Source organism: Carassius carassius, chromosome 20 (assembly GCF_963082965.1).
Source record: "Carassius carassius chromosome 20, fCarCar2.1, whole genome shotgun sequence".
Classification (NCBI taxonomy): domain Eukaryota; kingdom Metazoa; phylum Chordata; class Actinopteri; order Cypriniformes; family Cyprinidae; genus Carassius; species Carassius carassius.
Window position 1 is genome coordinate 22,512,524 of NC_081774.1, and position 26,786 is coordinate 22,539,309.

Here is a 26,786-nt window from a genome sequence, read left to right on the forward strand (position 1 = left end):
AATGTTTTATTCATGCTTTTGTTTTGAAATTATTGCAACATAATTAGTTCCCACATAACCATTGCCACATTGTACCAATTTGGCCACTTATTTGTTTCAGTGTTTTAAAACGTTTTAAAACATTTAAAACGTTGTACTTCCCTTGTTTCAGTTCAATCATGGCCATGTTGTAATCATTTGTTCCCTTGTTTTCAAACAAATAAGTTGTAGGAACCCATTCTTAATTCATTGTCCCGACTCCCAAACTATTTTTCTTTGCCCCTGCATCTGGAGTCTGTATAATGTAAATGTAAAAACAGACAAAATGAGCTGCACATTAAATATTCAATATTTATACTGATAAATAAAAGTAAAAAGCAGACATATTGTACACTCTTGAAAAATTCAAGTGAGGGTTATGTTCAGGGTATTAATGGAGTGTATGATTATTATTATCATTATCATAGAAGTCAATGGAATGCTCCCACTGTGACAGAAAAACAAATGTGTGTGTGTGGATGTGTCCAAGGAAGGCCTTAGGAAACATCAAGGACTGAGATCATAAGTGTGACCCTTGCATTGGATTCTTTCAAGCAAGATTGATAAAAGCAAGCAATCCATATAAATATCATTACAGAATACACAGGGGACTGGAGGACTTCACACTTTGAATCATCATCAGGTGAACACTGATTACCAGATCACCATCAAAAGTGTAAGGGAAAAAGAGCAGAGGAAAGATTTGACAATCAGATCAATGATTTCCACCTAACTCCTTTGCATTCAGCTGTTGATCCAACAAACATTTTGATTGCACACTTAAAAAATTTATCTGACAAGTCAAGTGTGACAAAGCAAAACAACTCCCTTTAATATATGCTACATTCCTGATATACAACAATATACCTTCTACCAGTATTTAATTGCCATCAAAGTCAACTATGAACTTTACAAAGAGAGGTTTGTGTTCTTAGCTTGGTTGCTGGCAGTTTTTATTCTCATTTTGCCCTGAAGGGAGTTGGGGTGTATGTGACACACTTTCCTGCTGTGTCAGGATTAAAAAGCTAAAAAGCAAGAGGAGACCTCACCATTATCAGATCTTGTAAGCTCCCCTCCCCCATCCCACCACATCAACCACAATTTCAGGATTTAAAGGTCCAGGTTGTCCCATGAGAACTGCCTGCTTTTTAAACAGCACAAAGATGGATAAAACCAAGGGTGTAACTTTTGGTCTACCATTGGGGGGGGGGGCACCCTTGGCACCCTCTGGCTTTACCTCACAGGACACTGGCAAACGAACATCTAGCCAGCCAACTCCAGTCAACAAAACAAATCATCAGCTAACTCAGTGTTTCTCAAACTTTTTCTGCCATTCCCCACTTCGGAGGTAGGAAAGGGTTCCGAGCCCCACCTGTCCCCAATCACCCCAACAAAATGTTAATAAACTAGGCTTTAAGATTAACTGTTAAAATGTATTTAATTAACATCAGATTTTAAAAACTTAACATCAAATAACAGCATTAAAAACTTTCAAACAGAGAAAATGAAAGTGTAATTATATTATCACTTTGCATGAAATAAGACTCAAAAGTAGATAAAAAAATAAAAATAATTGTGTTTGCATTCAACCTCTGATAACATCAAATTCAGAAACTGATGGTGCATTCAAGTCATCTCGTATAGATCGTATTTACGAGTTGAATGCACATGAATGCCACCACAATATCGTAAATACCAGTGGGGAGCTCGGTATTTTCTTTAAGCCCTGATCTGTACGAGTTGGGGGCGTGTCAGTGATTAACATGGAGGAATATACAATACTTAAAGGTATTTAGTTGTGATATTGTCAGGCTTTTCTATTTACAGCGCAGTAAGTTAATCGGCGACGCATAAAATGATGTCATTATAATATAACAATGCAAATTGTAACAATAAATTTGGCAGCGGCTTCATAAATTAATTTAAAACATTAAAAAACGAAGTATACCTAATGCACATTTCTTTGTTCTTCATTTTCTACAACAAGAGTTTAAAAACATTGCTGTATTTTTGTGTTTTTAAATAAGAGAAAGTACTCCGCCATCATGCTCCGACCAAAGTGACTTGAACGCACATGCCGTCATAAGCACGACTTCCCACCTCGTGGCTGGTGTCGACAAACAATGAAAACTCGTTGTCTGGCTGCCTTTCAGTGTCCTTTTCATCTTTCCGTTAGCTCTCTCCAACCATTCATTCCATCGACTGCGCAAAATAGTGAACAAACTTGGTAGAGAAAGCCGGTTTTGAAAAAGCCAATTTACTGATCTATTTATTAATCTTATTATTATTCTTCTGAGCCAAATGTTAAACACTATCTCCTCCTAGAGCTTTCAAGCTAGAACCACCAAACTCGGGTCAGACCTTCAGACTGGTCTGACTTGGGTTGCTATATCTTTTCTAACTGATCCGGCTTATGGTTTTCGTAAACCAGACTACCAAAACCACCTTAAATCCCATAGACTTTCATTGAGGGGGTACAAGCTTTTACAAAATAAGACTTATAATGTATTTAAGCTGTCTACTACCATAGCAAACCTTAAAAACTCTCTACTGAGAATAGAGCTAAAACCAGCCTAAGATGATCAGTTGTTTTGGCTAGTCTGCCAAGCTGGTTTTTAAGTGGTTTTGACCACTCTCACGCTGGTCTTTGCTGGGTTTTGCTGTTTTTTTACTGAATCCACTGGTTTTAGCTGGTTTTGGCAGGATTAGCATAGAAACATGCTAACAACATGCTAGTTACTCACTAATCAGGCTAGAAACATGCCTTTAACATGGTTTTAAAGTGGTTTTGGCCACTGTCATGCTGGCCTTATGTGGTCTTAGCTGGTTTTAGCTGGTTTTCTTTACTGAATAAACTGGTTTTAGCTGGTTTAGTATAGAAAAATGTTAATAACATGCTAGTTACTTGTTAATCAGACTAGAAACATACTTCTAACATGGTTTAAAGTGGTTTTGGCCACTGTCACGCTGGCCTTATGTGGTCTTAGCTGGTTTTATTTACTGAATCAACTGGTTTTTAGCTGGTTTAGTATAGAAAAAATGAAAACAACATGCTAGTTACTCACTAATCAGGCTAGAAACATGCTTTTAACATGTTTTTAATGTGGTTTTGGCCACTGTCACCCTGGCCTTAGGTGATCTTAGGTGGTTTTAGCTGGTTTTCTTTACTGGATCAACTGGTTTTAGGTAGATTATCATAGAAACATGTTAACAACATCAGGTTAGAAACATGCTTTAAACATGGTTTTAAAGTAGTTTTGGCCACTGTCACGCTGGTCTTTGCTGGTTTCTAACTGAATCAACTGTTTTTACCTGGATTAGCATAGAAACATGCTAGTCACTTGCTAGTCATGCTAACAACATGCTAGTCTCTTGCTAGTCATGCTAGAAACATGCTAGTCACTTGCTAATCATGCTAACAAAATACTAGTCACTTTGCTAATCATGCTTACAAAATGCTAGTCACTTTGTTAATCATGCTAAAACATGCTAGAAACATGCTACAGACATGCTTGTCATGCTAGCAAAATGCTAGAGACATGCTAGTTATGCTAACAGCATGCTAATCACTTGCTACTTATGCTAGCTACTTATGCTAATATGTTAAGCATACTAGCAAAATGCTAGCGCCAATGCTAGCAACATGATAATCATGCTAGAAACAGGCTAGCAACATGCTAATCATGCTAAGAACATGCTAGCAACATGCTAATCATGCTAGAAACATGCTAGCAACATGCTAATCATGCTAAGCACATGCTGGTAACATGCTAATCATGCTAAGAACATGCTAGTAACATGCTAGCAACATGCTAATCACTTGCTACAAACATGCTAGCGACAGGCTAGCAACATGATAATCATGCTAGAGAAATGCTAGCCACATGCTAATCATGCTAGAAACATGCTAACAACATGCTAATCATGCTAGCAACATGCTAATCATGTTAGAAACATGCTTGCCACATGCTAAACATGCTAGGAACATGCTGACGACATGTTAGCAAAATACTAGAAACATGCTAGCAACTTGCTAATCATGCTAGAAACATGCTAGCCGCATGCTAATCATGATAGAAACATGGTTGCGACATGCTAATCATGCTAGAAACATGTTAACAAAATGCTAATCATGCTGCAAACATGCTAGTAACATACTAGTCACTTGCTAATCATGCTAGCAACATGCTAGCAACTTTGCTAATCATGCTAATGACACGGTAGTCACTTGATTTTAATGTTAGCAATATGTTAATCACTTTCTTTTTTAAACTTCTTAACTTTTCAAACTTTTAAATCTTTTTAAACTGTTCAAACTTTCTAAATTTTTCAAACTTTCTGGCCAGGCTTTACAAAAGTATTCATTCTGAATATTTCATGTTATTTTAATCTGAATGATGTGATGATATTGAGGGGGTTATATTAGTTGGATCTGATTTTTGGGAGGGTCAATGCCCCTGTAACCCCCCTGCAAATTACGCGCATTAATAAAACCTTCCACATTATACTGCACACCCTGAAAAATACTATGTAAAGGTAAAGGGAACTTCTATCCACTATTTAACTGAACAGAGATGACATAACTGAATCCAATGATGAACTGCCTTTAACTATCATTTTTGCATTATTGACACTGTTTTCCTAATGAATGTTGTTCAGTTGCTTTGACGCAATGTATTTTGTTTAAAGCGCTATATAAATAAAGGTGACTTTGACTTTGACTAAAGCTAAGTTACACTACCATTTAAAAGGCTGGGATTGATAAGATTTTTTTTATGTTTATGAAAGAAGTCTCTTATGCTCCCCAAGGCTGAATATATTTGATCAAAATATATTTTAATATATTTTACAATTATTCCTGATGGTAAAATAGCAGTCATTAGCCCAGTTTTTAGTTTCACATGATCCTTTAAAAATCTTTCTAACATGCTGATTTTCTGCTTAAGAAACCTATTAAAACGTAATACTATAGATTTATAAAACTAAATAATTTATTATTATTATCATTGCTAAAGAAAGGTTTTTCTGCGTAATATTTTCCATAGTTTTTTTTTCAGGAATCTACTGTGAATAGAAAGTTCAAGAGAACATCATAATTTGAAATAAAAATTTTCTGTACATTGTAAATGTCTTTGCTATAACTTTTGATTAGTTCAATGCATCCTTAATGAATAAAAGAATTAATTTCTTTCAGAAATTATTTACTGACCAAACTTTCGAATGACGGTGAGTCTATAGTATTTTAAAGGGGTTCCTACTTAGAATTGTAATTCTGTTACCATTGCATTGGAGTAAAATTATGCAACTTGATAAGAGTCTGTTGTGGAAAGGACCAAAGCTCCACAACTACAAATTAAATCCTCACAGCTTACTCAACTTAATCCAGCCTAAGAACATGTACAGCATTTTAAAACTCTAGGATTTAGGGAGATTTGTGTAAGACTGGTTTCTGTTTCAAACAACAGATTTTTTACGTTTGTGACGTTCAAACCCAAAGCCATTATGATCAATGCATCAAAGTAACCTCAATGATCAAGAATAAAAGGGGAACACTACCTTAATGAAGAGCATTAAAAACTTAATAATATGCCATTGTGAGTAGTGGAAAAGAAAGGACATGACATGTGGCCAAGGATGGTGTCCAATACTTGGAATTTGTGCTCTGGATTTAACCCATCCAAAAGCACACACAAAGCAATGAGAAGTGCACAAGCACGCATACACACACACACTATGAACACACAACCAGAGCAGTGGGCAGCCAATGCTGCAGCGCCTGGGGAGAAGCTGGGGGTTTGGTGCCTTGCTCAAGGGTCTCACCTTAGTCGTGGTATTAAGGGTGGAGAGAGTGCTGGATGTAACTCCCCCTATATCGACAATTCCTGCCGGACCTGAGATTCGAACCCACGACCTTACAAGTACCAACTTTCTATCCATTGGGCCACAACTGCCAAGGCCGATATATCAGCCGATATTTGACATTTTTCAAATATTGGCATCGGCCGATAAGTTTATCTGTTTGGCAGATGTGTTCAAGGTCTTTTATTTTGATGTCGCTGAGAGTGGAGCGCACACAGTGCTCACATTCTCCCTCTTGGTTACTGTCGTTGTTAACAGTTCTATCTAAATACGGATACAAGTCTGTCTAATAATCAGATAGACTGGTTAAACAAAGGAATTAATGTATACAGAAAATATTATAACGATTGCTTTTATATTATTAGCAATAGAAAGGCAAATATTATAACACTAAATGCAAAAAAGCATTTATATAATTTAAACAAATCTTTGAATGACTTGTGTACATTTAATTTCACAAACCTAGCAAACTTAGTCGAATCCAACTGTGAGATCTTGTTAAGTGTGCATTTTTATCCAGCATGATCACGTGATCTCTGTGTTATGGTCAGTCCGTGCGAATTGATTGCTTTAAACTTTAACCTCGTGATTTCAAATTATGCTTTGCTTTATGCATTTGCTCACTGTAATATTCATGTCATTTTCACTGTGTGCTGTATGTAAAATGAGTGTTACCCTTGCTTCATTTGAAAAATATGATATTGTCTTAATTATACCATCTTTATATCAGCTATCGGGCCCCCTGCTTTCCAAGATATCGGCATTGGCAGTCAAAAAGCCAATATTGGTTGACCACTAATTCTGAGATGTCATTAAAAGTCTAATAAGATAATATTTTACAAATAATTACAAAGAAACTGCAAGTTACATATATATATATATAAATATATATATATAAATGTTTTTTTTTATAGAAAGATTGAAATATAATGTTCTTGTAAAACATTTTTTAAAAAAACCAAACAAACATCTTTGTTGTGATTATGCACATTGCAGTTTGTGCAACTCAAGATTTACAAGAGCTTGTTACTTTATGGAATCACAGCAGTGAGTACTGGTAGCTTGTACAGCACACACAATCACTCAATATACAGGGTTATATAGCTAATACTTTCAATATTCTGACATTCAAGCCATATTCAATGGACATCATGTATACTATAGTATACCAATCCTCTAATTCCCAAGAATATGCATATAATATGAGGGAAATGTTCATATGCTCACACAAACTGGGTACTGTCATGCAGTAAATACACAGTCAAATTCAAATCAATTATGCAAATCTGGAAAAAGGATATTCAGTAGTCTACCTTTTAACAATAGAATCCAGATAAACAAAGCTGACCCGGAACAAAAATAACAGTTATGCCACCATCTCATACTCTAATCAATATTCTGTTTCACACCACAGCACAGTGGTATTTTTCAGTGGGTTTATCTCATGGAGCAGATCTTTTCTATTACATTATAATAGTAAAGGCTGAAATAAACGTGCATCACTTACATAGTCATGGAAGGCCTTAGCTTCACTGGAGTGATCACATGTGTCCCTTCTCTCAGGTGCTGCACAGTACAGGTCCCAAAACACACTGCGTAATGAGAGCATTGTTTGTTATGAGAAAATATTGCAATGTTAGAAGAGTTGGACTTGCTAATCATAACATTAATAAGGAAGCACATTAATGCAACAAAGATGAAGATTTACTTAACATTTAGTCACTTTCAAGCCATTCAAGATGTAGATGCATTTATTTCTTTATCGAAACAGACTTATAGAAATTTAGTTTTATCACTTGCTCACTATTGGTCCTCTGCAGTGAATTGGTGTCGTCAGAATGAGAGTTCAAGCAGCTGATGAAAACATCACAATGTCCCCAAGTAATGCAATTAATCCACAAACTGCATGATTGTAATAAACAAATCCATCATTAAGGTCTTTTAACCATTGCTTTTGGACAGTCTATATTAATCCATAATAATTCTTCCTCCAGTGAAAAAGCTCATCCTCTGTTGTCCTTTCACATCACAATTCAATGACATATTTGTCTAGAAATGTATTGGACTGTTTTTTACTTAAAAACGGTGCGGTGTACAGTACTGTGTATTATTTCTCTCCTGATTCAGAAGGGATTACTTTATCAGTGGAGAAAGTGATATTATGCACTTGTATGTGAGCCAGAAGCAACATTTTTAAAGTAAAAAACACTTTTATAATAGATTTGTTTCCTACAAATACAAATACACTTCACAAAATGTTAATTGATGTACTAGAGTTTGAATGGACTGTGTTTGGACCCTCATTCTTGATGGCACCCATTCACTGCATTTGCAAGGTGAAATGCTAAATTTCTCCTAATCTGTTCCAAACATGAAACCAGCTCATTTACATTTTAAGTGGCCTGAAGGTAATTCAATTTTTAACTAATCTTCATTTCTGGGTGAACTACTTCCTTATATATATATATATATATATATATATATATATATATATATATATATATATATATATATATATATATATATATAAGGCTATCCATCCTGCTATCCATTCTATTAAATTATTCTAAAAGTACATTTCATAACAAACTGTAAAGATTCCAAATAGGCTACTGCAAAATACTGATCAACTGAATGCAAATAATACACACCACCACCAAGAGTGCAGAAAGCCTGGTGGTTCACCAAGGGTTATGTTCTTCTCCCATCTTATCTAAACATAAAAAAACAGAAGACTTTAACCATTTTAAGACTGTAATAAACACAATGCATAACAAAATTAGACATTGTGCCTGATCGTGCACACTTTTAAGAATAAAGATACATATGCACATACACACCTCTGATAAAAACGTCTGTGCAGATTTCTGAGCTCCCACGTGTAACAAATATTCATAGACATACAATGCCAACCTGTACAATCAAAACAGATTCCTTACAATAAACATATCAAATACAACTCTCTGGTCTGTTCCATATAGTCTTATTCTTGTCCTAAAAATGTAACATTGCAGTTGGCATTCTACAACAGCTGCCTGCCTGCCTATATATATATATATATATATATATATATATATATATATATATATATATATACACACACACACACACACACACACACACACACACACACACATTGTATTTCCAGAACAAAAATCGATATCACCGCAAATAATATTTCTGTGAAATTCTCTTAAAAGTGGAATAAAAGAAAAGAAAAGAAAAATCAATCTATTGCGAATAACAAAATCATAACATAATTATCAGTTTCCACTACAACTACTGGAATGTCTCAAACAAGATCACTTGTTATAGTAGACTAGACAACATAACATAACGCGACATCAGCTGTGCGTATAAATAAGTGAGTGAAGAGAGAGCAGCGCTTACTTTTCCCGAGCTTGCCCGTCCGATGGCACCGCGGTCCCTTTACCTTTCGCAAACATGACTTGCGCTGAATATAAACGCTTCTGCCAGCTTGACTGCGATGTTTCCTTATGCTCCAGCTGTCAACATGTAGCCCGCTTCTGACCCCATCCGCTTCAACCGACCCTGCCACAGCGACATCATGAACTATGGGTGGGATCTGTGGTTTAAGATAGACAGCTTTATAGACCAATAAACATGTTCAACGTGACCTCACGATCCCCCATAGCTGCATAAAAGTTAAAACAATAAAGTAAGGCTCTTCGAAATCAACGGATAATTAATTTTGTCCAGATGGGTGTTATGAGAAATTGTGGATTTAAAAAAATAATAATAATAACAACAACAACAACAACAATAATAGCAACTATAAACACAATCTTTACTCTTTTATCTTTCTTTTATATAATTTCTTAAAATAAATATATATGTACTACTGTTCTGATTCTATTGTAAACGTTGTAAACGTGCCCAATTATGCTAACAAAATTTCGTTAACTGTATTTGAAGCGATGTCCTGTGCTTTTAAAGACTTTTTGCGCCACCTGTCGGATAGTGAATTAGACAATAAATGGCAGGTGTCAAAATATCCCGTGCTGTTTTCAAACACGATTGCTATGTTTGTATGTTGTTGTCTTTAATGTTTAATGAAGGATCCTAAAATAAGTATCTTAAGAAGAGTGTTGTGAACTTACAGACGATGGGCGGGGTCTTAGTTAGGCTTCTTGTTACTGAGAATTACATGCGCGCGACTGCAGAGGTATTTTTGCTGACTTCCCATGCGCTAAGAACTTCCGTGAACGCCCGAGTCTGTCGTTGAAGTTATAGCTTGCTAGAAAGGTTGCTGTTTTGAATCTAACCAGACTGTCTAGGCAGATCGCGGTAAGGGCGTGAATGATACTTTATATCGCCATTTAAACTTGTTTTCGATGCTGTTCTGCATACTCATTCTGTCTGCACGTCTATTCACTTCATTGTAAACGCGCTGCACAGAAACGCAAGTGGCACATTACATTAATTCTCATGTTGAAATGAATTTGTAGACAAATCTTATTAGTACAGGTATGTATTGAATATTTTGTTTTTTGTCAAGGGTGTTAACGTTAAGGAGTGTCTATAGTGTCACAGTGGTTACTGAAGGTTGCGCAATGTTCAGCAGTAATAATAAATCGTTACCAGATTGAAAGTACAGTGTTGTGATGTGCAATTTCATGTGGTAAAATTCACAATCATACCTCGTTATGTTTAGTTTGCCGGCAAATGCATTTAAAATGTAAATAATAATAATAATACAGATAATAAAATGAAAAATATTTTAAAAAGTGGACATAGGTCTAGTCAGTGTTTTAGACGATGTAAAAGTGCATTTTATGTATTGATGGTTTTTTTCATATTAATTAAAATTTTGGATGCAAAAACATAAATACATTATAAATATAAATACAATACACTTTTAAAAAAATTAAGAATTTGAGATTTAATCTAAAAATTAAGATGAAAATGACTAGTTATCTGATTTGTGGCTAAATTGTCCTTTATGGGACAGCTGTATTCAAAGCAAAATTCAAATTTCTTATATTAGCATTGTACATTATTTGCTGTCAGCTTCTGCAATCTTCAGTCTATCAGTATGGCATCAGAATCCCATCATAAGGAGAATCTGCATAACCTTCAGCTGGAGGATGAAGGACAGCATCGCAACCCTTCAGAGGTGAAGATGAGCCAGATAGTGCTGCCCTGCCATGCCAACCACTGCGGAGAGCTGAGCATCGGACAGCTGCTCAAATGGATGGACTGCACAGCATGTCTGTCTGGTGAGTTTACACAATGAATGACACAAAGCACTTTTAACCTGCATTGTAAAGGCTCCAAAAATACTCTATATAAGGATATGAGTAATAGTATAATACTAAGGACGTGTTTGCAGTGACGAAGCAAAACTAGAGTGTGTGACTGCATGTAGTATGTTCTAGAATGTGAGAACATTACTTGAAATATTGCATTGTGGGATAAATTATTAGGTACATTTCTTATACAGTACTGTGAAAATGTATTTTCCCCATACTAATTTGTCCTGTTTTTATGTATATTTCATGTTAATTGTTTTAGATCCTTATACAAACTGTAACATAGAACAAAGGCAACCAAAGTAAACTGCTACAGTTTGTAATTTCCCCCCCCAGATTTAATTCACATTTTGCGGGGTGTGTGCAAGGAGTGGTTTTGGGGGGATGTTGCCTTGGTTGAATTGAATTTTGGCCCGATAGGCCCATTTGTTTATCCTTCCTTGGTCACCACCATGCTTGACCATAGGTATGATGTTTTTTTTGGTGTTTGGTTTACCCTAAATGGACCCCTGTCTTCCAAACAGTATTACTACTTCCAGCTCATTAGACCACAAAATATTCTCCCAAAAGGTTGGAGGATCATCAAGGTGTGTCTTGGCAAAATTCAGATGCGTTTTGATACTCTTCTGGGTGAGCAGTGGCCTGTGTCTTTCGGATGGTGGAGTCGTCAACAGTAACCTTTACTGATGCAAAAATATTGCACAAGTGACAGGGATCATTCTATTTGCCTCCTCCCCTCTCAAGCCATGACACTGCCTTCCTTAAATAGGGTGCTTCATTAAATAACGTTATATCTGAAAGAAAATTGTATTTTGTGTTTACTCAGGTTGCCTTTGTTTTATGATTGGTTTAGTTTTCATTTCTGAAACAATTTAGCATGACCTACAGTACAGACCAAAAGTTTGGACACACCTTCTCATTCAAAGAGTTTTCTTTATTTTCATGACTATGAAAATTGTAGATTCACACTGAAGGCATCAAAACTATGAATTAACACGTGGAATTATATATGGAATTATATACATAACAAAAAAGTGTGAAACAACTGAAAATATGTCATATTCTAGGTTCTTCAAAGTAGCCACCTTTTGCTTTGATTACTGCTTTGCACACTCTTGGCATTCTCTTGATGAGCTTCAAGAGGTAGTCACCTGAAATGGACTTCCAACAGTCTTGAAGGAGTTCCCCGAGAGATGCTTAGCACTTGTTGGCCCTTTTGCCTTCAGTCTGCGGTCCAGCTCACCCCTAAACCATCTCGATTGGGTTCAGGTCCGGTGACTGTGGAGGCCAGGTCATCTGGCGCAGCACCCCATCACTCTCCTTCTTGGTCAAATAGCCCTTGATGCCTTCAGTGTGACTCTACAATTTTCATAGTCATGAAAATAAAGAAAACTCTTTGAATGAGAAGGTGTGTCCAAACTTTTGGTCTGCACTGTACCTATGACCTACACTTAAACAGAAGAAATCAAGAAGGTGCAAATACTGTATTCCTTGCACATCACCTGTCAGTCATAAAAAGGCAAAAATGTAAAAATTGTGTGAGATTCATTATTGTCAAGATGTATTTTTTGTTCTGCTTCCATTCCAGCTGAAAGACATGCTGGATGCCCCTGTGTGACAGCTTCTCTTGATGACATCTACTTTGAGCACACCATTGGGTACAAAATAAATATCCCTTATTTTTTAGATAATTAGAGCCACATCTCAATGTCTTTTGAAAAACATCTTAACCGGAATGTCATTTCGCCCTTAGGGAGTACTGGCAGTTCAGTCTGGATAATAGTTCTATTAAACTACTATTATGCAGTAGACTGTTCATTACTCCAGTCTGTCAGATTGTTAGAATAAAACAGCACAGATCAAATGTAATGTTGATTAGAGAGGAGAGTCTCAGTAATATAAGCCCAATGGAAAGCAGTCTCTAATATATCATAAGCTACTGTCATTATCACTTACATTTGAAATACACATATATATTTCAGTGTTGGACAAGTGGTCAACATTAAGGCCAAAGTCAACAGGGCCTTCAACTCAAGCATGGAGGTAATAGCCACACTTTAAATTATAATATGAAATAGTCTATCTTTATTTTATTAGTTACTCTACTACAACCTACAGATGTTTTTGGAGTGGTTTCTACTGTTATGTAACACTGAGGTTTTCAGAGCTTCTGATGCCAATCGAATATGATAATTCAACATGGTTTACAAAGTAAAACAAATGACTTTGATTAAAGTGAAACCTTAACATATCTGCAGAATATTTGCGTTATGTTAACTGGAGATCTTTTTCCTGCCTCCTAATAAGAGTACTGAGAGTACTGCATTAGAATTATTAGAGTACTGTGTTAGATTACTGTTGATGATAGAGAACCATTTTTAATTCACTTCACATTTATTTGAAGAAATAAAATATGTAGAATGGCAATTATTCATGTATGTATTGGTGTTTGTGTGTGAGGTGGGGATAGAGGTGAGCTGTGAGGACCTTTACAGTGGCCGGCACTGGAGAGTGTGTCAGGCTTTTGCCACATTTGTCGCCAAAGGCACAGATGCAAACAAGGTATGAGAAAACAATGCCATAAGAATGCTTATAATAATAATGTTTATAAATATGTTATACTCACTTATATCTTAGTTAATGGGGAAAAATATGATTTACATACTGATTTGACCTTTTTGTTATAGCTATGGAAATAAGGAAACACTGAAAATAAGGAAACAAGGCAAATGGCATTAAAAATAAACAAGGCAGATACAGTTGCTTTCTGCACACCATCTAAATGCACTTGTACTCTGCACTCTGTAACTGCAGGTGCAGCTGAAGCAGGTTGTGCCCTGCACACACCAAGAACAGGTGGAACACAGTTTAGCAGCTGAGAGGAGGAGGATGAGACTCATTCACCACAACATCATGCAGGAATTGCTCAACAACAAGACCCTCCAGAGAAGTATCAGTGAAGGTAAGTGTCTTAAGTGTCTTGGTGGTTGAGGAGATTCCCCCTTTCTATGTAAAGCGTTTTGAGTGCCCAGAAAAGAGCTATATAAATGTAAGGAATTATTATTATTATTATTATTAAGTGGTGGAGGCCAGGGCCGGATTTAAGCATAGGCATTATAGGCAGTTGCCTATGCTCGCTCATCCGGGGATATATATATATATATATATATATATATATATATATATATAGATATATAATATTTAGTTATACTTTGGGCTATCTGCAACAATAAAAGAACCAAAACCACAGAAGACATTGAGCAAATTCATATAACAAACAATAAGGTAAAAACAGGAGCTAGTATTCACATGCACTTAATCTCTCTCTTTCTCTAATAACTGCATTAGACTGCATTAATGGCTCAAGAATCTGTTATTACCTCTAAAATGACATTTTGCAATTTGCAATGGAAGGTTTGGGATGAAGTGCATAATAAATAGTTCAACACATTTCAGGACAGAAACATGTCAAATGTCTTGAAACAAATCATCTGAACAATGTTTTTATGTGTGTTTGTGATTCCTGAGCAATAAAATTATTAGAAAAAAAAAATTCCCGAAGTGGTACACCGCACTTATTAATGGAATGGTCTTTCTGAGTTTCTGAGAAAAAAAAATGAAGAGCTACATTCGATTTTTATTGACTGCGGCAAGCACTTATTGCGATAGGAAACACTGTAATGTTTCAAATGATTAAGAAATGTTTTTGTTTGCTTGGGTGTTAATATTAGTCCTATTATATTAATAGCGAAGGGGGCCCCAAAAATTTGTTTTGTCACAAAAAGAGGTAAATCCGGCCCTGGTGGAGGCACTTCTTTTTTGGTAAAGACTTTGGGAAAGACAACAAAAGGTTTTGTGCAAACATTACAATAAGGCTCACAGACTGAATGCATATGTAAATATGCACATGTGATAATATCTCAGACAGAGTAAATTACTTAGGCCTAAGGGGTTAGTTCACCCAGAAATGTCAAATCAGTCAACGTTTACTCACCATCATGTATTTCTAAACCTGAAAAACTTTCTGTGGAACACAAAAAAAGGATTTACTGTAGAATCCCCACTTTATTTGTATGAAAAGAGTCAGAGAGAAGAAAAGTCATTCAGCAGAACAAAATCATACAGGTTTGGAACAACATATAGTTGAGTAAATAGTGACAGAATTTTCATTTTTAGAGTGAACTATGACTCTTAAGCTATAGCACCTGTTCATTTAGTTTTCTCCAAGCATCTGTTTAGCATCTTGAGGAGGTGTTTTATTGTTTGTGAGGCAGAGAGCCATGATGATGATGAGGCTTTGCCAACAGAAAGAACAAGAGTGGAAAGTGTCGAGCTGGTACTTCCTCCTCATGCCAATCACCAGGTCAACACATTCGGAGGCCAGATTATGGCCTGGATGGAAAATGTCGCTACCATTGCAGCCAGGTGTGTGTCTGCACACTTGCAAAGTGCATTTTTATACAGCAGTTAATATTTACCTTTTTTAACCCTTAGCCTGCAAAAGATCAGGGTTAAAGGTTTGTAATGTTGATACAAACAAAAACGGAAAAGAGACTTCTGTAATGACAGTATATATGGAAAGGTTTACTTAAAGCATATAACATAAACTTCAGCTTTCTTAAAAACTCTGTGAAATCATAGATTTTATGCCATTTAGTTAATCTGTGTTAGCTTTGAGGTCTATCTATATGCTATATACTGCTACAATATACACAATTAAAGGAATGCATCACCCAAAAATTAAAATGCACTCATACTCAGGCCAAACTGACATTTAGATGAGTTTGTTTCTTCATCTGAGAAGATTTGGAGAAATTTAGCATTACATCAGTTGCTCACTAACTCCAGTCCAACAATGAATGTCTTGTGAAGCAAAAAATATGTGTTTGTAAAACAAATCCATCATTAAGATGTTCTTTAAAAGTCCATCCCCTGTTGTTCTCTCAAATCAGAATCCACCGACATATTTGTTTAAAGTAGCAAATTAAATCCAGCAATATCTTCATGTTTGTATAAGGAAGTATGTCACCACAAGACGAAAAAACATCTTTGTGTCTTGTAATGGTCTAATAAAAACTAATGACATATATTGGCTTTCTCTTTCTTTTTTTCCTTTTTTTTTAGTCGTTTATGCAATGCTCATCCAACTTTGAGGGCTATAGACATGTTTCACTTTAGAGGCCCTTCCCAGGTTGGAGATCGTTTGGTTCTAAAGGCCATTGTCAATAACACATTCAAGAACAGGTGGACTTACAGTATATAATCTATCTATCAGTATCTAAGAGATGTATTTAGATTTTAATTACTACACAGTGATGATGTCATACAGCTCATTGGCAGTATCTCTGTTTTTTTAGTATGGAGGTAGGTGTCTGTGCAGAAGCCTATCACGGAGATGAACCTCTGAGACATATTAATAGTGCCTTCATGACGTTTGAGGTGCTGGACGAGAAAGGAAGGCCACGTCCACTGCCCCCCATTAAACCTGAACCTCAGGTGAAAAGTCCAGATTTGGTGTTCACTGTGCAAACATTCATGCCAACAGTCGCTTGATTGTTAAAGTAAATTGAATATTGTAAAATCTGAATTTTGAATAGTATTCTGAATTTTATGACAGGAGGGACAGAGGAGATATCAGGAGGCCCTTGCCAGGAAGAAGATTCGTCTTGATAGGTAGCAAAACTGGTGCTGGTCCATTCATAAAAAAAGCTCCAGCTTATAACTAGTTGGCTAGACTGCAAAGTCTTCAGCTCACCCACAGATGGCGCTGTCAATGTGCGTCACTGCTAAAACTAGTAGATCAACATTATAGATAAATACATATATTTTTTCCTTATTAGGCTTAGTTTAAGTATTTCTTTTGATATGCTTGAAATACTATTTCTAAAAATTACAATAAACTTCCAAAAATCTGTTTAAAAATCTAAAATCTAATAAAAAACAAATAAATTTAATGGAATAATTAAATTAATTTTGAAATGATATAAAGTAATATACTATTTTTCCTCAGCATTTGTCACGTGTTGTTGTGCAAAACAAAGTGCACGACGAAGTAGTTCTTTTAATAATCCACAGGAGAAAATAGGCACAACCTAACACAAATCCAAACGATAGCAGACAAAGGAATCTTAAGGGAACACAGACTTAAGTAATATAAAATTAACTGGGAAAACTGAAACATGTGTGGAGCTAATTAAATCAAAAACCATGGAAACAAACAAGGCAGGAGAACGGAAACACAGACAACTTAAAGGGTTAGTTTACTCAGATAGCAAAATTATGTAATTAATAACTTACCCTCATGTTGTTCCAAACCCGTAAGACCTCCGTTTATCTTTGGAACACAGTTTAAGATATTTTAGATTTAGTCCGAGAGCTCTCAGTCCCTCCGTTGAAGCTGTGTGTACGGTATACTGTCCATGTCCAGAAAGGTAAGAAAAACATCATCAAAGTAGTCCATGTGACATCAGAGGGTCAGTTAGAATTTTTTGAAACATTGAAAATAAATTTTGGTCCAAAAATAGCAAAAACGACGACTTTATTCAGCATTGTCTTCTCTACTGTGTCTGTTGTGTGAGAGAGTTCAAAACAAAGCAGTCTGGATATCCGGTTTGCGAACGAATCATTCAGTTCACCAAATCGAACTGAATCGTTTTAAATGGTTCGCATCTCTAATACGCATTAATCATAGACAGTAAAAGAAATGAACACAGCGACCCCATTGGAACTCAATTGAGACAAGTGAAGCCCATTTTTAGCGATTTTTAGCACTTCCGTTTCTGACGCGCAGACTCAAACTAAGCTTGATGACATCAGCAACCTGTCTGACAGATGTAAATCTTCTAGTAGCTGTGCGTGCAAACTGCCATCGTTAATCTTGCAGAGACGGCGAGCTTGAGCGGGGGGTTCTTTGGCGTGAGTGAGCAGGAGTAAGTATTCTGATTAATTATTTTGTATAGTATTTTAAAATGTAACGCCAGTACGCCATATTAAGTTAATTGCCTGCGAGCTTCTCCTCCTGTCTGTACGGTAATTTCTCTACTGTGCGACAGAGAGTCGAGTGGTTATGACGCAATCTTAAGCCTTTTTTTACAAAAACTGTTTCTACAGGGCCATAATGTAACATAGAAGGTAATGGAGCCCTTTATACATTGTCGTGTATCTTTAGAAATAAATAATGGACAAATGGAGTCTTTAAACGCCTCAGATGTAAAGTTATTCGCTGTCAAAGTGACGCCAAAATGAATGCAAAGTCAATGGGATGCTAACGCAAGTGAAGTTCTGCTACAAGATGGCAGCTCGCGGCCGACTTCAACTTCCGGTCGACTTCCTTGCCGCCTGGCATTAATCCACAAATGACTTAAGCTGTTAACTTTTTTAATGTGGCTGAAACTCCCTCTGAGTTCAAACAAACCAATATCCCGGAGTAATGCATGCACTCAAACAGTACACTGACTGAACTGCTGTGAAGAGAGAACTGGAGATGAACACCGAGCCGAGCCAGATAACGAACAAAAGACTGACTCGTTCACAAGTCAAGAACCGGTTGCATCGGTTTTCGGATCACCAGTAGTTCTTTCGGACAGTTTGATACAATAAACCGGTTGAAGAAAACGGTTCACCGGTTCTTTTGCGCTCGATGTAATGGCGTCATTTGCGATGATTGCCCTTGATTCAAGCCTTCGGTTTACCCGCGCTCATAACACTAGCACACAATCAGTTCAGAATCAATCACCAAAAGAATCAGTTCAGTTCATGCGCTCTGTGTGTCAGTCTGCTTCACGCTGAATCACACATGCGCAGTATCATCAGCTCCTCGATTCTTCTTATCTGGCTCGGCTCGGTGTTCATCTTCAGTTCTCTCTTCACAGCAGTTCAGTCAGTGTACTGTTTGAGTGCATGCATTACTCCGGGATATTGGTTTGTTTGAACTCAGAGGGAGTGTCAGCCACATTAAAAAATTTAACAACTTAAGTCATTTGTGGATTAATGCGTATTAGAGATGCGAACCGTTTAAAACGATTCAGTTCGATTTGGTGAACTGAATGATTCGTTCGCGAACCGGATATCCAGACTGCTTTGTTTTGAACTCTCTCTCACAACAGACACGGAAGAGAAGACAATGCTGAATAAAGTCATCGTTTTTGCTATTTTTGGACCAAAATGTAATTTCGATGCTTCAAAAAATTCTAACTGACCATCTGATGTCACATGGACTACTTTGATGATGTTTTTCTTACCTTTCTGGACATGGACAGTATACCGTACACACAGCTTCAATGGAAGGACTGAGAGCTCTCGGACTAAATCTAAAATATCTTAAACTGTGTTCCAAAGATAAACGGAGGTCTTACGGGTTTGAAACAACATGAGGGAAAGTTATTAATTACATAATTTTGCTATCTGGGTGAACTAACCCTTTAAATCATAAATGTGACAGTATCATATAGCTCTATTGCCTGTTGTTCAGTTTCTCTCAAAAACATGATTTGCTCATCTGGCCTTTGTTTCTACTCAGGAAGTACATTATCTCATGCAAGCAGACTGAGGTGCCACTGTCTGTCCCATGGGACACCAGTAACCAGGTAACTTTCCCTTCTTTAGAAAGTACATGTTATCCAAAGGTCTGTTTAGTGTTTACCATTATAAGGTCCAAACTTGTGTCATGAATAGGGCTTGTGTGTAAAAAAATATATATCAGGAGACACCTCCAAAATAAAGATAAAAAGCAGACAAGATATGCAGAATTATGTGGCACTGAGAAATGATTGTACACTGCCACTATTAGTACTATTTCAGTAGTAATCAGATATTTACTATTTATATAATTTACTCATAGAGTTTACAGTGTGTTTCACTCACATCTCATTTTGAGCAAAATCACTGATAATGTGCAAAAGAGATGAAAAGCACTGTTTTTTTGTAAGGCTATTCTCACTTTCAGGTTTATCTGAGCTACAATAATGTGTCTGCCTTGAAGATGCTTGCAGCCAAAAACAGCTGGGACCTCAGCTCAAAGAAGAACAATGTAAGGACTATTTGCCATATGTCAGTTGCACATTATAGAGTTCACACTTTAACATTAAACACCTTGTCTTCCACTGGGCAGGTGAGCCTGTATACATTGGAGGAGAGTCAGAGTCTGTGTTTCAGGGTGGAGTTTGAGATGGAAATCCCAGCACAAAGAGCCTTCATCCTCCTCTCAGATCTCAGTCGCAGACATGAATGGGACCAACACTATACGTGAGATACTGTACATAATACAATATTATTAGCTACTGTACAGACTCTTTTGATTACAAAATGAATAGGGAAGGCCAGAGATAAATGTCATGCTTATTCACTCAAAATGAATAAATGTAATGCTTTTTTATCCAAAAACAAGATCAAGATCATGTCGGATAACAATGGATAATATCAATAAATTTGAGCTTGATAGAGAATAAATTGTGATTGTAATGAGTTTTGGGTGCCCTTGTGATCATAGATTTGACTAACTCTCAAGAAATATTGCATCGTTTGGCACTCTGCCAGTCAGACATTTTTTTTTTTAAAGAAAGGACATCAGACTGTTAATATTCTCAGTTGTCAAGTAGGGTTGCACAAAACCAAATTATTTTTTAATTCTTTAGTCTATCAGGTCACTAAGACTCAAACCTTCTAAAAAGTAAAAAAAAAAAATTCAAAAGAAAAAAAAAAAGACACCAAAACCAAATACTGGAAATGTATCAAACTTCATCAGTTCCTCTTAATTTTTGGAAAGGAATTATGCATGCACATACCTGATATGAGCACTGTTATTACCAATGTTACATTCGTAAGTTTTTCATATCTGTACATGTAAACCCTTTTGTCTGTTACATGACCATACTGTATATAATTTTGAAATATCCATTATTCAAAAATGCTAATCCAAATGCAAATTCAAATTGACCTTTAAAATTTTTGTATTGTTTTGTGCAGTTTGTGTAATCTGCTCCTTAGTGTTGATGAGGATGATTTCATCTATCAAGTTGTTACTCCTTCGGTCAGTAAAGGAGGAAAATATCAGGACTTCATTTTACTGGCCTCTAGAAGACCACCCTGTGATAGCGGGTGAGGATGACTATAGCAATTCTAGGTGTGGTATTAAAAGCTAAAATTAGCTGACCACTGAAATGGCATGTGGAAAACACATTTAAAATGGCAGTGGACTTAGCAGTAAAATGTAGTTAAAGGGATAGTTCACCCAAAAATAAAAATTATGTCATTAATAACTCACCATCATGTCGTTCCAAACCCGTGAGACCTCCGTTTATCTTCGGAACACAGTTTAAGATATTTTAGATTTAGTCCGAGAGCTCTCAGTCCCTCCATTGAAACTGTGTGCACGGTATACTGTCCATGTCCAGAAAGGTAAGAAAAACATCATCAAAGTAGTCCATGTGACATCAGAAGGTCAGTTAGAATATTTTGAAGCATCGAAAATTATACTAGGGTTCTTGAGTCAAGAACCGTTTCTGTCAGACGCGTCCGATTCGAGAACCGAGGAGCTGATGATAATGTGCATGTGTGATTCAGTGTGAAGCAGACTGAAACACAGAGCGTCTGAACCGAACTGATTCTTTTGGCAGTGGTGTCAAAAGTATTGGCATTCATTACTCAAGTAGAAGTATAGATCCTAGGCAAGGCAAGGCAAGGCAAGTTTATTTATATAGCACATTTCGTATGGTAATTCAAAGTGCTTTACATAAAAGAAAGTAAAATAATCATGAAGAAAAATAATAACAAAAATAAAACAAGCAATTAAAAATATTTTACATGATAAAAAATGTACTTTAATGAATTTAAAAACAGTTAGAAAATGATTTTACATATAAAAAAACAGTGAGAATATAGTGCAATCAGTTCAGACATTGCACAGTGCTCATTCAATAAATGCACAGCTAAACAGATGAGTTTTAAGTCTAGATTTAAATGTGACTAGTGTTTTAGCACATCTGATCTCTTCTGGAAGATGATTTCAACTGTGGGCGGCATAGTAACTAAAGGCGGACTTCCCTTGTTTTGTGTGAACCTTTGGTATTTCTAACTGACTCGATCCTAGTGATCTGAGTGGTCTGTTAGGTTTATATTCAATGAGCATATCTGCAATATATATACTAGGGTTTAAAAAGTACTGGTTTAAAAAACTACTTGAAGTGGGGTGGTGTTGGCGCAGTGGATAAGACACATGCCTTTGGTGTGAGAGACCCGGGTTCGAATCCACTGTAAGACACCAGTGTGTCCCTGAGCAAGACACTTAACCCCTAGTTGCTCCAGAGGCGTGCGACCTCTGACATATATAGCAATTGTAAGTCGCTTTGGATAAAAGCATCAGCAAAATGTAAATGTAAAAGTAATGTAAGGAAAAAAAATGCCATTAAGAACAAAAGCTTAGGTTGATTAGCTTGATTGATAGCTTCCTGTATTCGGTACATACGTATGCTATGGCCAGTGTTGGGGGGGTAACGAGTTACAAAGTTGGTATTGCCTACTTATCACAACATTGTCAATCGCGTCATCAATCGCAAACGATAATTTATTAAAATGTCTCACTACCGAACTACCTACAGTAACTTAATTTGTGGAGGATGAAGAGAAAGCACCCATTTGGTAAATGAGCCAGTGAGAAATAATAACTTTTAAGTAGGGTTCAGGGCCTTTTCGATACTTTTAAAACGGTACCGGCGCCTAAACGTGCCTGAACCGATACTTTAAATAAAAGAACCACAAAAAAACTATGGATAACATTAAAGAACATTACAAATATTTAAAATAAATCCATAGCTTTCACCTTGGATGCTCTCATTTCCCAAGTTGTGCTTCCCTTAATCTAAGGCTAATAAATGTATTTCACAATCTGGGTCATTATTTAATACAAAACCAAACATAATGTTTCTACTGTATCTCTGTCTCTCATTCTGATATTTAGTTAAAATGAGTGCTGTCTGTCACTGTCTTTAATCAGTTCTGTGAATTACTGTGTGGTCATTCTTTATAGCAACCATGTCGTTTTTAAAATACAGTACTGTGCAAAAGTCTTTTAAGCCAGTTATTTATATCTTTTGCTGTAGTGTGTCAGTAGGAAATATCAGTTTGCCATTCATTTTAATAATAATCTAGTGCGATTTTGAATGCACAATTAGTCTGACAATAGCAAAATGAATGTTTGGAAATGTAAACTGATATTTTATACTGACAGAATATTGCAAAATATTTAAATAACTGGCCGAACACCATTCTTTTAAGTGAAAATACTAACGTGCCTAAGACTTTTGCACAGTAGTGTATGTATAAAGTACGTATGATTAAATTAAGTATATTTAAATAAGTGTAATTAAAGTATGTGTTTGTTCATATGTGTTAAGGGCTAGATTTTCGCTGGAGGAAACAGCTGTGGTGTGATGAGCGGTGACAAGCGAAAACTTTACAGTAGATGAGAAACCGACTGCTCCCTCGTGACCTTTTGTAGACTGTATTTATGACCAAGAACTGCACAGATACAGATATTTTAACAATCTATCGATAAACACATACCTTGTGCCCTCTGTTTGTGTTTAAGTGCACTTGCGCTGCTCCGCCGCGGTCTGCGGATTGAAGAGCACCCTGAAAGACGGAGAGGAGACCGGTCTGACGCCGGTTTCATATTAAATTTAAGGGGTCTGACTCTGAGGCGATCGGATACCGGTTCCATACCCAACCCTACTTTTAAGAAATATATTTTTTGATAAACGAACCCAAAACTGGCTATGTCCTTGCTGGAGTGTGATGTGATTTGTGTCATGTGCAGATGCAATGGATCGCGTACAAACCAATAGGGTGTCGGAATGGTATATGTTTATACTTCTCATCCAACCACAATCAAATTCACTCCATCCGGATGGCGCGATTTATCTGGATAGTTTTTTTTTTTTTTTGAATGATGACAAGCCAGAATGAAAACAAGCCGAAATGAAATAGCAGTAACACAGCTATTTTTAAAATGTAAGTTGTAGAAAGTACAGATACTTGCATGAAAATGTAAGGAGTAGAAGTAAAAAGTCGGCTGAAAAATAATTACTCAAGTAAAGTATAGATACCCCAAATTTCTACTTAAGTAAGTTACTTGACACCTCTGTCTTTTGGTGATTGATTCTGAACTGATTCTGTGCTAATTTTATGAGTCCAGGTAAACTGAAGGCTTGAATCAAGGGCAATCATCACCAATGACGCCATTACGTCGAGCGCAAAAGAACCAGTGAACCGTTTTCTTCAACCGGTTTATTGAATCGAACTGTCCGAAAGAACTACTGGTGATCCGAAAACCGATGCAACCGGTTCTTGACCCATGAACGAGTCAATGTTTTGCTCATTATCTGGCTCGGCTCGGTGTTCATCTTCAGTTCTCTCTTCACAGCAATTAAGTCAGTGTACTGTTTGAGTAAATGAATTACTCTGGGATATTGGTTTGTTTTAACTCATAGGGAGTGTCAGCCACATTAAAAAAAGTTAACAGCTTAAGTCATTTGTGGATTAATGCGTATTGGAGACGCGAACCATTTAAAACGATTCAGTTCGATTTGGTGAACTGGTTCAAAAAGATCTGGTTACATCGAATGATTCATTCGCAAACCAGATAATCACAAACTTCTTTGTTTTGAACTCTATCACAACAGACACGGAGGAGAAGACAATGATGAATAAAGTCGTAGTTTTTGCTATTTTTGGACCAAAATGTATTTTCGATGCTTCAAAAAATTCTAACTGACCCTCTGATGTCACATGGACTACCTTGATTATGTTTTTCTTACTTTTCTGGACATGGACAGTATACCATACACACAGTTTCAATGGAGAGACTGAGAGCTCTCGGACTAAATCTAAAATAATTTAAACTGTGTTCCAAAGATAAACGGAGGTCTCACGGGTTTGGAACGACATGAGGGTGAGTTATTAATGACATAATTTAGATTTTTGGGTGAACTATCCCTTTAAGTGTTTATTTTAATATATAAAATATTATACTATTTCTGTTACAAAATGCAAGAATAATCTAAAAACTTAACAAAGGACATACCATGCAGTTTAAAGCAGCTAGCACACAGTTAAATACTACTAATGTCCCACAAAGTTTATTACAGTATTTGCATAACAGCTGTTACTTGATGCTTTTTATTCTTCTACCGATTACTGAAATAACACAGATTCATTTTGTCATTAATAGTTTTGGCACAGAAACGCATAATTCAGCTATTCATAATTCAAGTGAATAGCTTCAAGTAGAATGTCATGGGTTGTCATCTAGTAATTACAACATGGCATGAATGCAGCACAATTATATATATATATATATATATATTTTCTTTTTAATTTAATTTAATTTAATTGTATGCATTTAGCAGACTCCTTTATCCAAAGTGACTTACAGTGCATTCAGGCTATCAATTTTTACATATCATGTGTTCCCGGGGAGTCGAAGCCCCAACCTTGCGCTTGATAGCGCAGTGCTCTACCAACTGAGCTACAGGAACACTGCACAATTATATTTAATATTTACATATAATGTATATTTGTTTTTTAGGGATCCATATGTAATTGCCCTAAGATCAGTTGCTCTACCCTCTCACCCGCCCACAGAGGAATTCCACAGGGGTGAGGTGGTCTGTGCTGGGTTCACAATTTATGAAGTTTCACAAAGTGTCTCGAAGGTAGGAAAATACAAAATTATGATCACAATGTACTTCACACTGAATTGTCTTATAGGTTTTCTGTTTTGTCCTCAGATTTCCTACTATAATCAGACCAGTCCAGAAGTCCTGCCATACATCTCCACTGACATTGCAGGCCTCTCGTCCAGTTTCTACTCAATATTCTGTGCATGCAGGCAGTACCTACTGGACAACATAATCAGCACATCTGCGTTCACCTCTTCTGCATTATAACTAGCAGCTGCTGGGCTTAACTGAATCATGATGTGCTGCGACTGATATTTCAGTTTATGCTTTTACAGGGGCCATATCTAATATTTTTGTAGTATTCTTAATTTTTTCCTACTAGTCTATTAGGGTTAAGCCTGTACTCTATGGTAAACACAGGTTGAATTTTCAGTGTTGCTGCTATTGCTTTGGAAAGAAAAAGTAAAAAAAACCTTGACTGTGCAGCCCAGACAGCAATCAGTGTTGGCCCAAATTTTGGCCCGCATGGTTTTCAAACTGGCCAGATGTGGGCCGGATCTGGCCCAACACTATGTTGCTGTCTGGGAAGTTTTAGAGAACAGCAAAGTAATTTGGGTAAAAATGGAGAGTCTGCAATCTCCAGTTGTGATGTGTCTGTGTATGATTTGGGAATGGGGAGAACTCTGGTCATATTCAGACCGACCCTCTGAATTCTTTCTCAGGAATTTTCCTCACTGTTTGCTCAGAACAAATATATTGACTCACTGAATCTGTCTAATTTTTTTCTATTTTTCTACATGTAAATTACCTCTTTTTATGAGACATATTTTAAAGGCAAGGCAAGTTTATGTATATTGCACATTTCATACACAATGGTAATTTAACAGTAAAGTATTACAAAGCTGAAAAATATATAAATAAATAAATAAATTAAGATGATTAAAATAAAATGTGCAGTGTA

General features: G+C 36.4%; 2 protein-coding genes across 8 annotated transcripts in view; one reads left to right on the forward strand and one right to left on the reverse strand.

Moving 5' to 3' along the window:
• Window positions 1-9,462, reverse strand: part of ssbp3a (single stranded DNA binding protein 3a) — a 37,751-nt gene extending 28,289 nt beyond the window's left edge. For all 4 annotated transcript variants that reach the window (XM_059502239.1, XM_059502238.1, XM_059502237.1 and 1 more), the window contains exons 1-4: window positions 9,268-9,462; window positions 8,718-8,790; window positions 8,529-8,590; window positions 7,385-7,469 (exon numbers count right to left, since the gene is read on the reverse strand). In XM_059502239.1, the coding sequence (XP_059358222.1) occupies window positions 7,385-7,469; window positions 8,529-8,590; window positions 8,718-8,790; window positions 9,268-9,323 (276 nt within the window). In that variant the 5' untranslated portion in view covers window positions 9,324-9,462. The remainder of the gene's footprint in view (window positions 1-7,384; window positions 7,470-8,528; window positions 8,591-8,717; window positions 8,791-9,267) is intronic.
• Window positions 9,463-9,889: 427 nt separating this feature from the next.
• Window positions 9,890-26,216, forward strand: acot11a (acyl-CoA thioesterase 11a). Of its 4 annotated transcripts, none has more exons than XR_009422609.1 (16): window positions 9,890-10,185; window positions 10,909-11,117; window positions 12,739-12,808; window positions 13,133-13,193; window positions 13,611-13,712; window positions 13,965-14,112; window positions 15,425-15,575; window positions 16,275-16,394; window positions 16,508-16,646; window positions 16,768-16,823; window positions 19,669-19,735; window positions 20,095-20,178; window positions 20,260-20,393; window positions 21,114-21,245; window positions 25,788-25,858; window positions 25,934-26,074. XR_009422609.1 is itself a non-coding variant. In XM_059502243.1 (16 exons), exons 2-16 carry the CDS (start codon window positions 10,934-10,936, stop codon window positions 26,090-26,092), a joined length of 1,734 nt encoding a protein of 577 aa, XP_059358226.1. In that variant the 5' UTR covers window positions 9,893-10,185; window positions 10,886-10,933; the 3' UTR covers window positions 26,093-26,216. The 4 variants fall into 4 exon arrangements, 3 of the variants coding, with proteins under 3 accessions (XP_059358226.1, XP_059358225.1, XP_059358227.1); XM_059502243.1 differs by having other exon boundaries at window positions 9,893-10,185; window positions 10,886-11,117; window positions 25,732-25,858; window positions 25,934-26,216; XM_059502242.1 differs by having other exon boundaries at window positions 9,893-10,185; window positions 25,732-25,858; window positions 25,934-26,216.
• The last annotated feature ends 570 nt before the right edge of the window (window positions 26,217-26,786 follow it).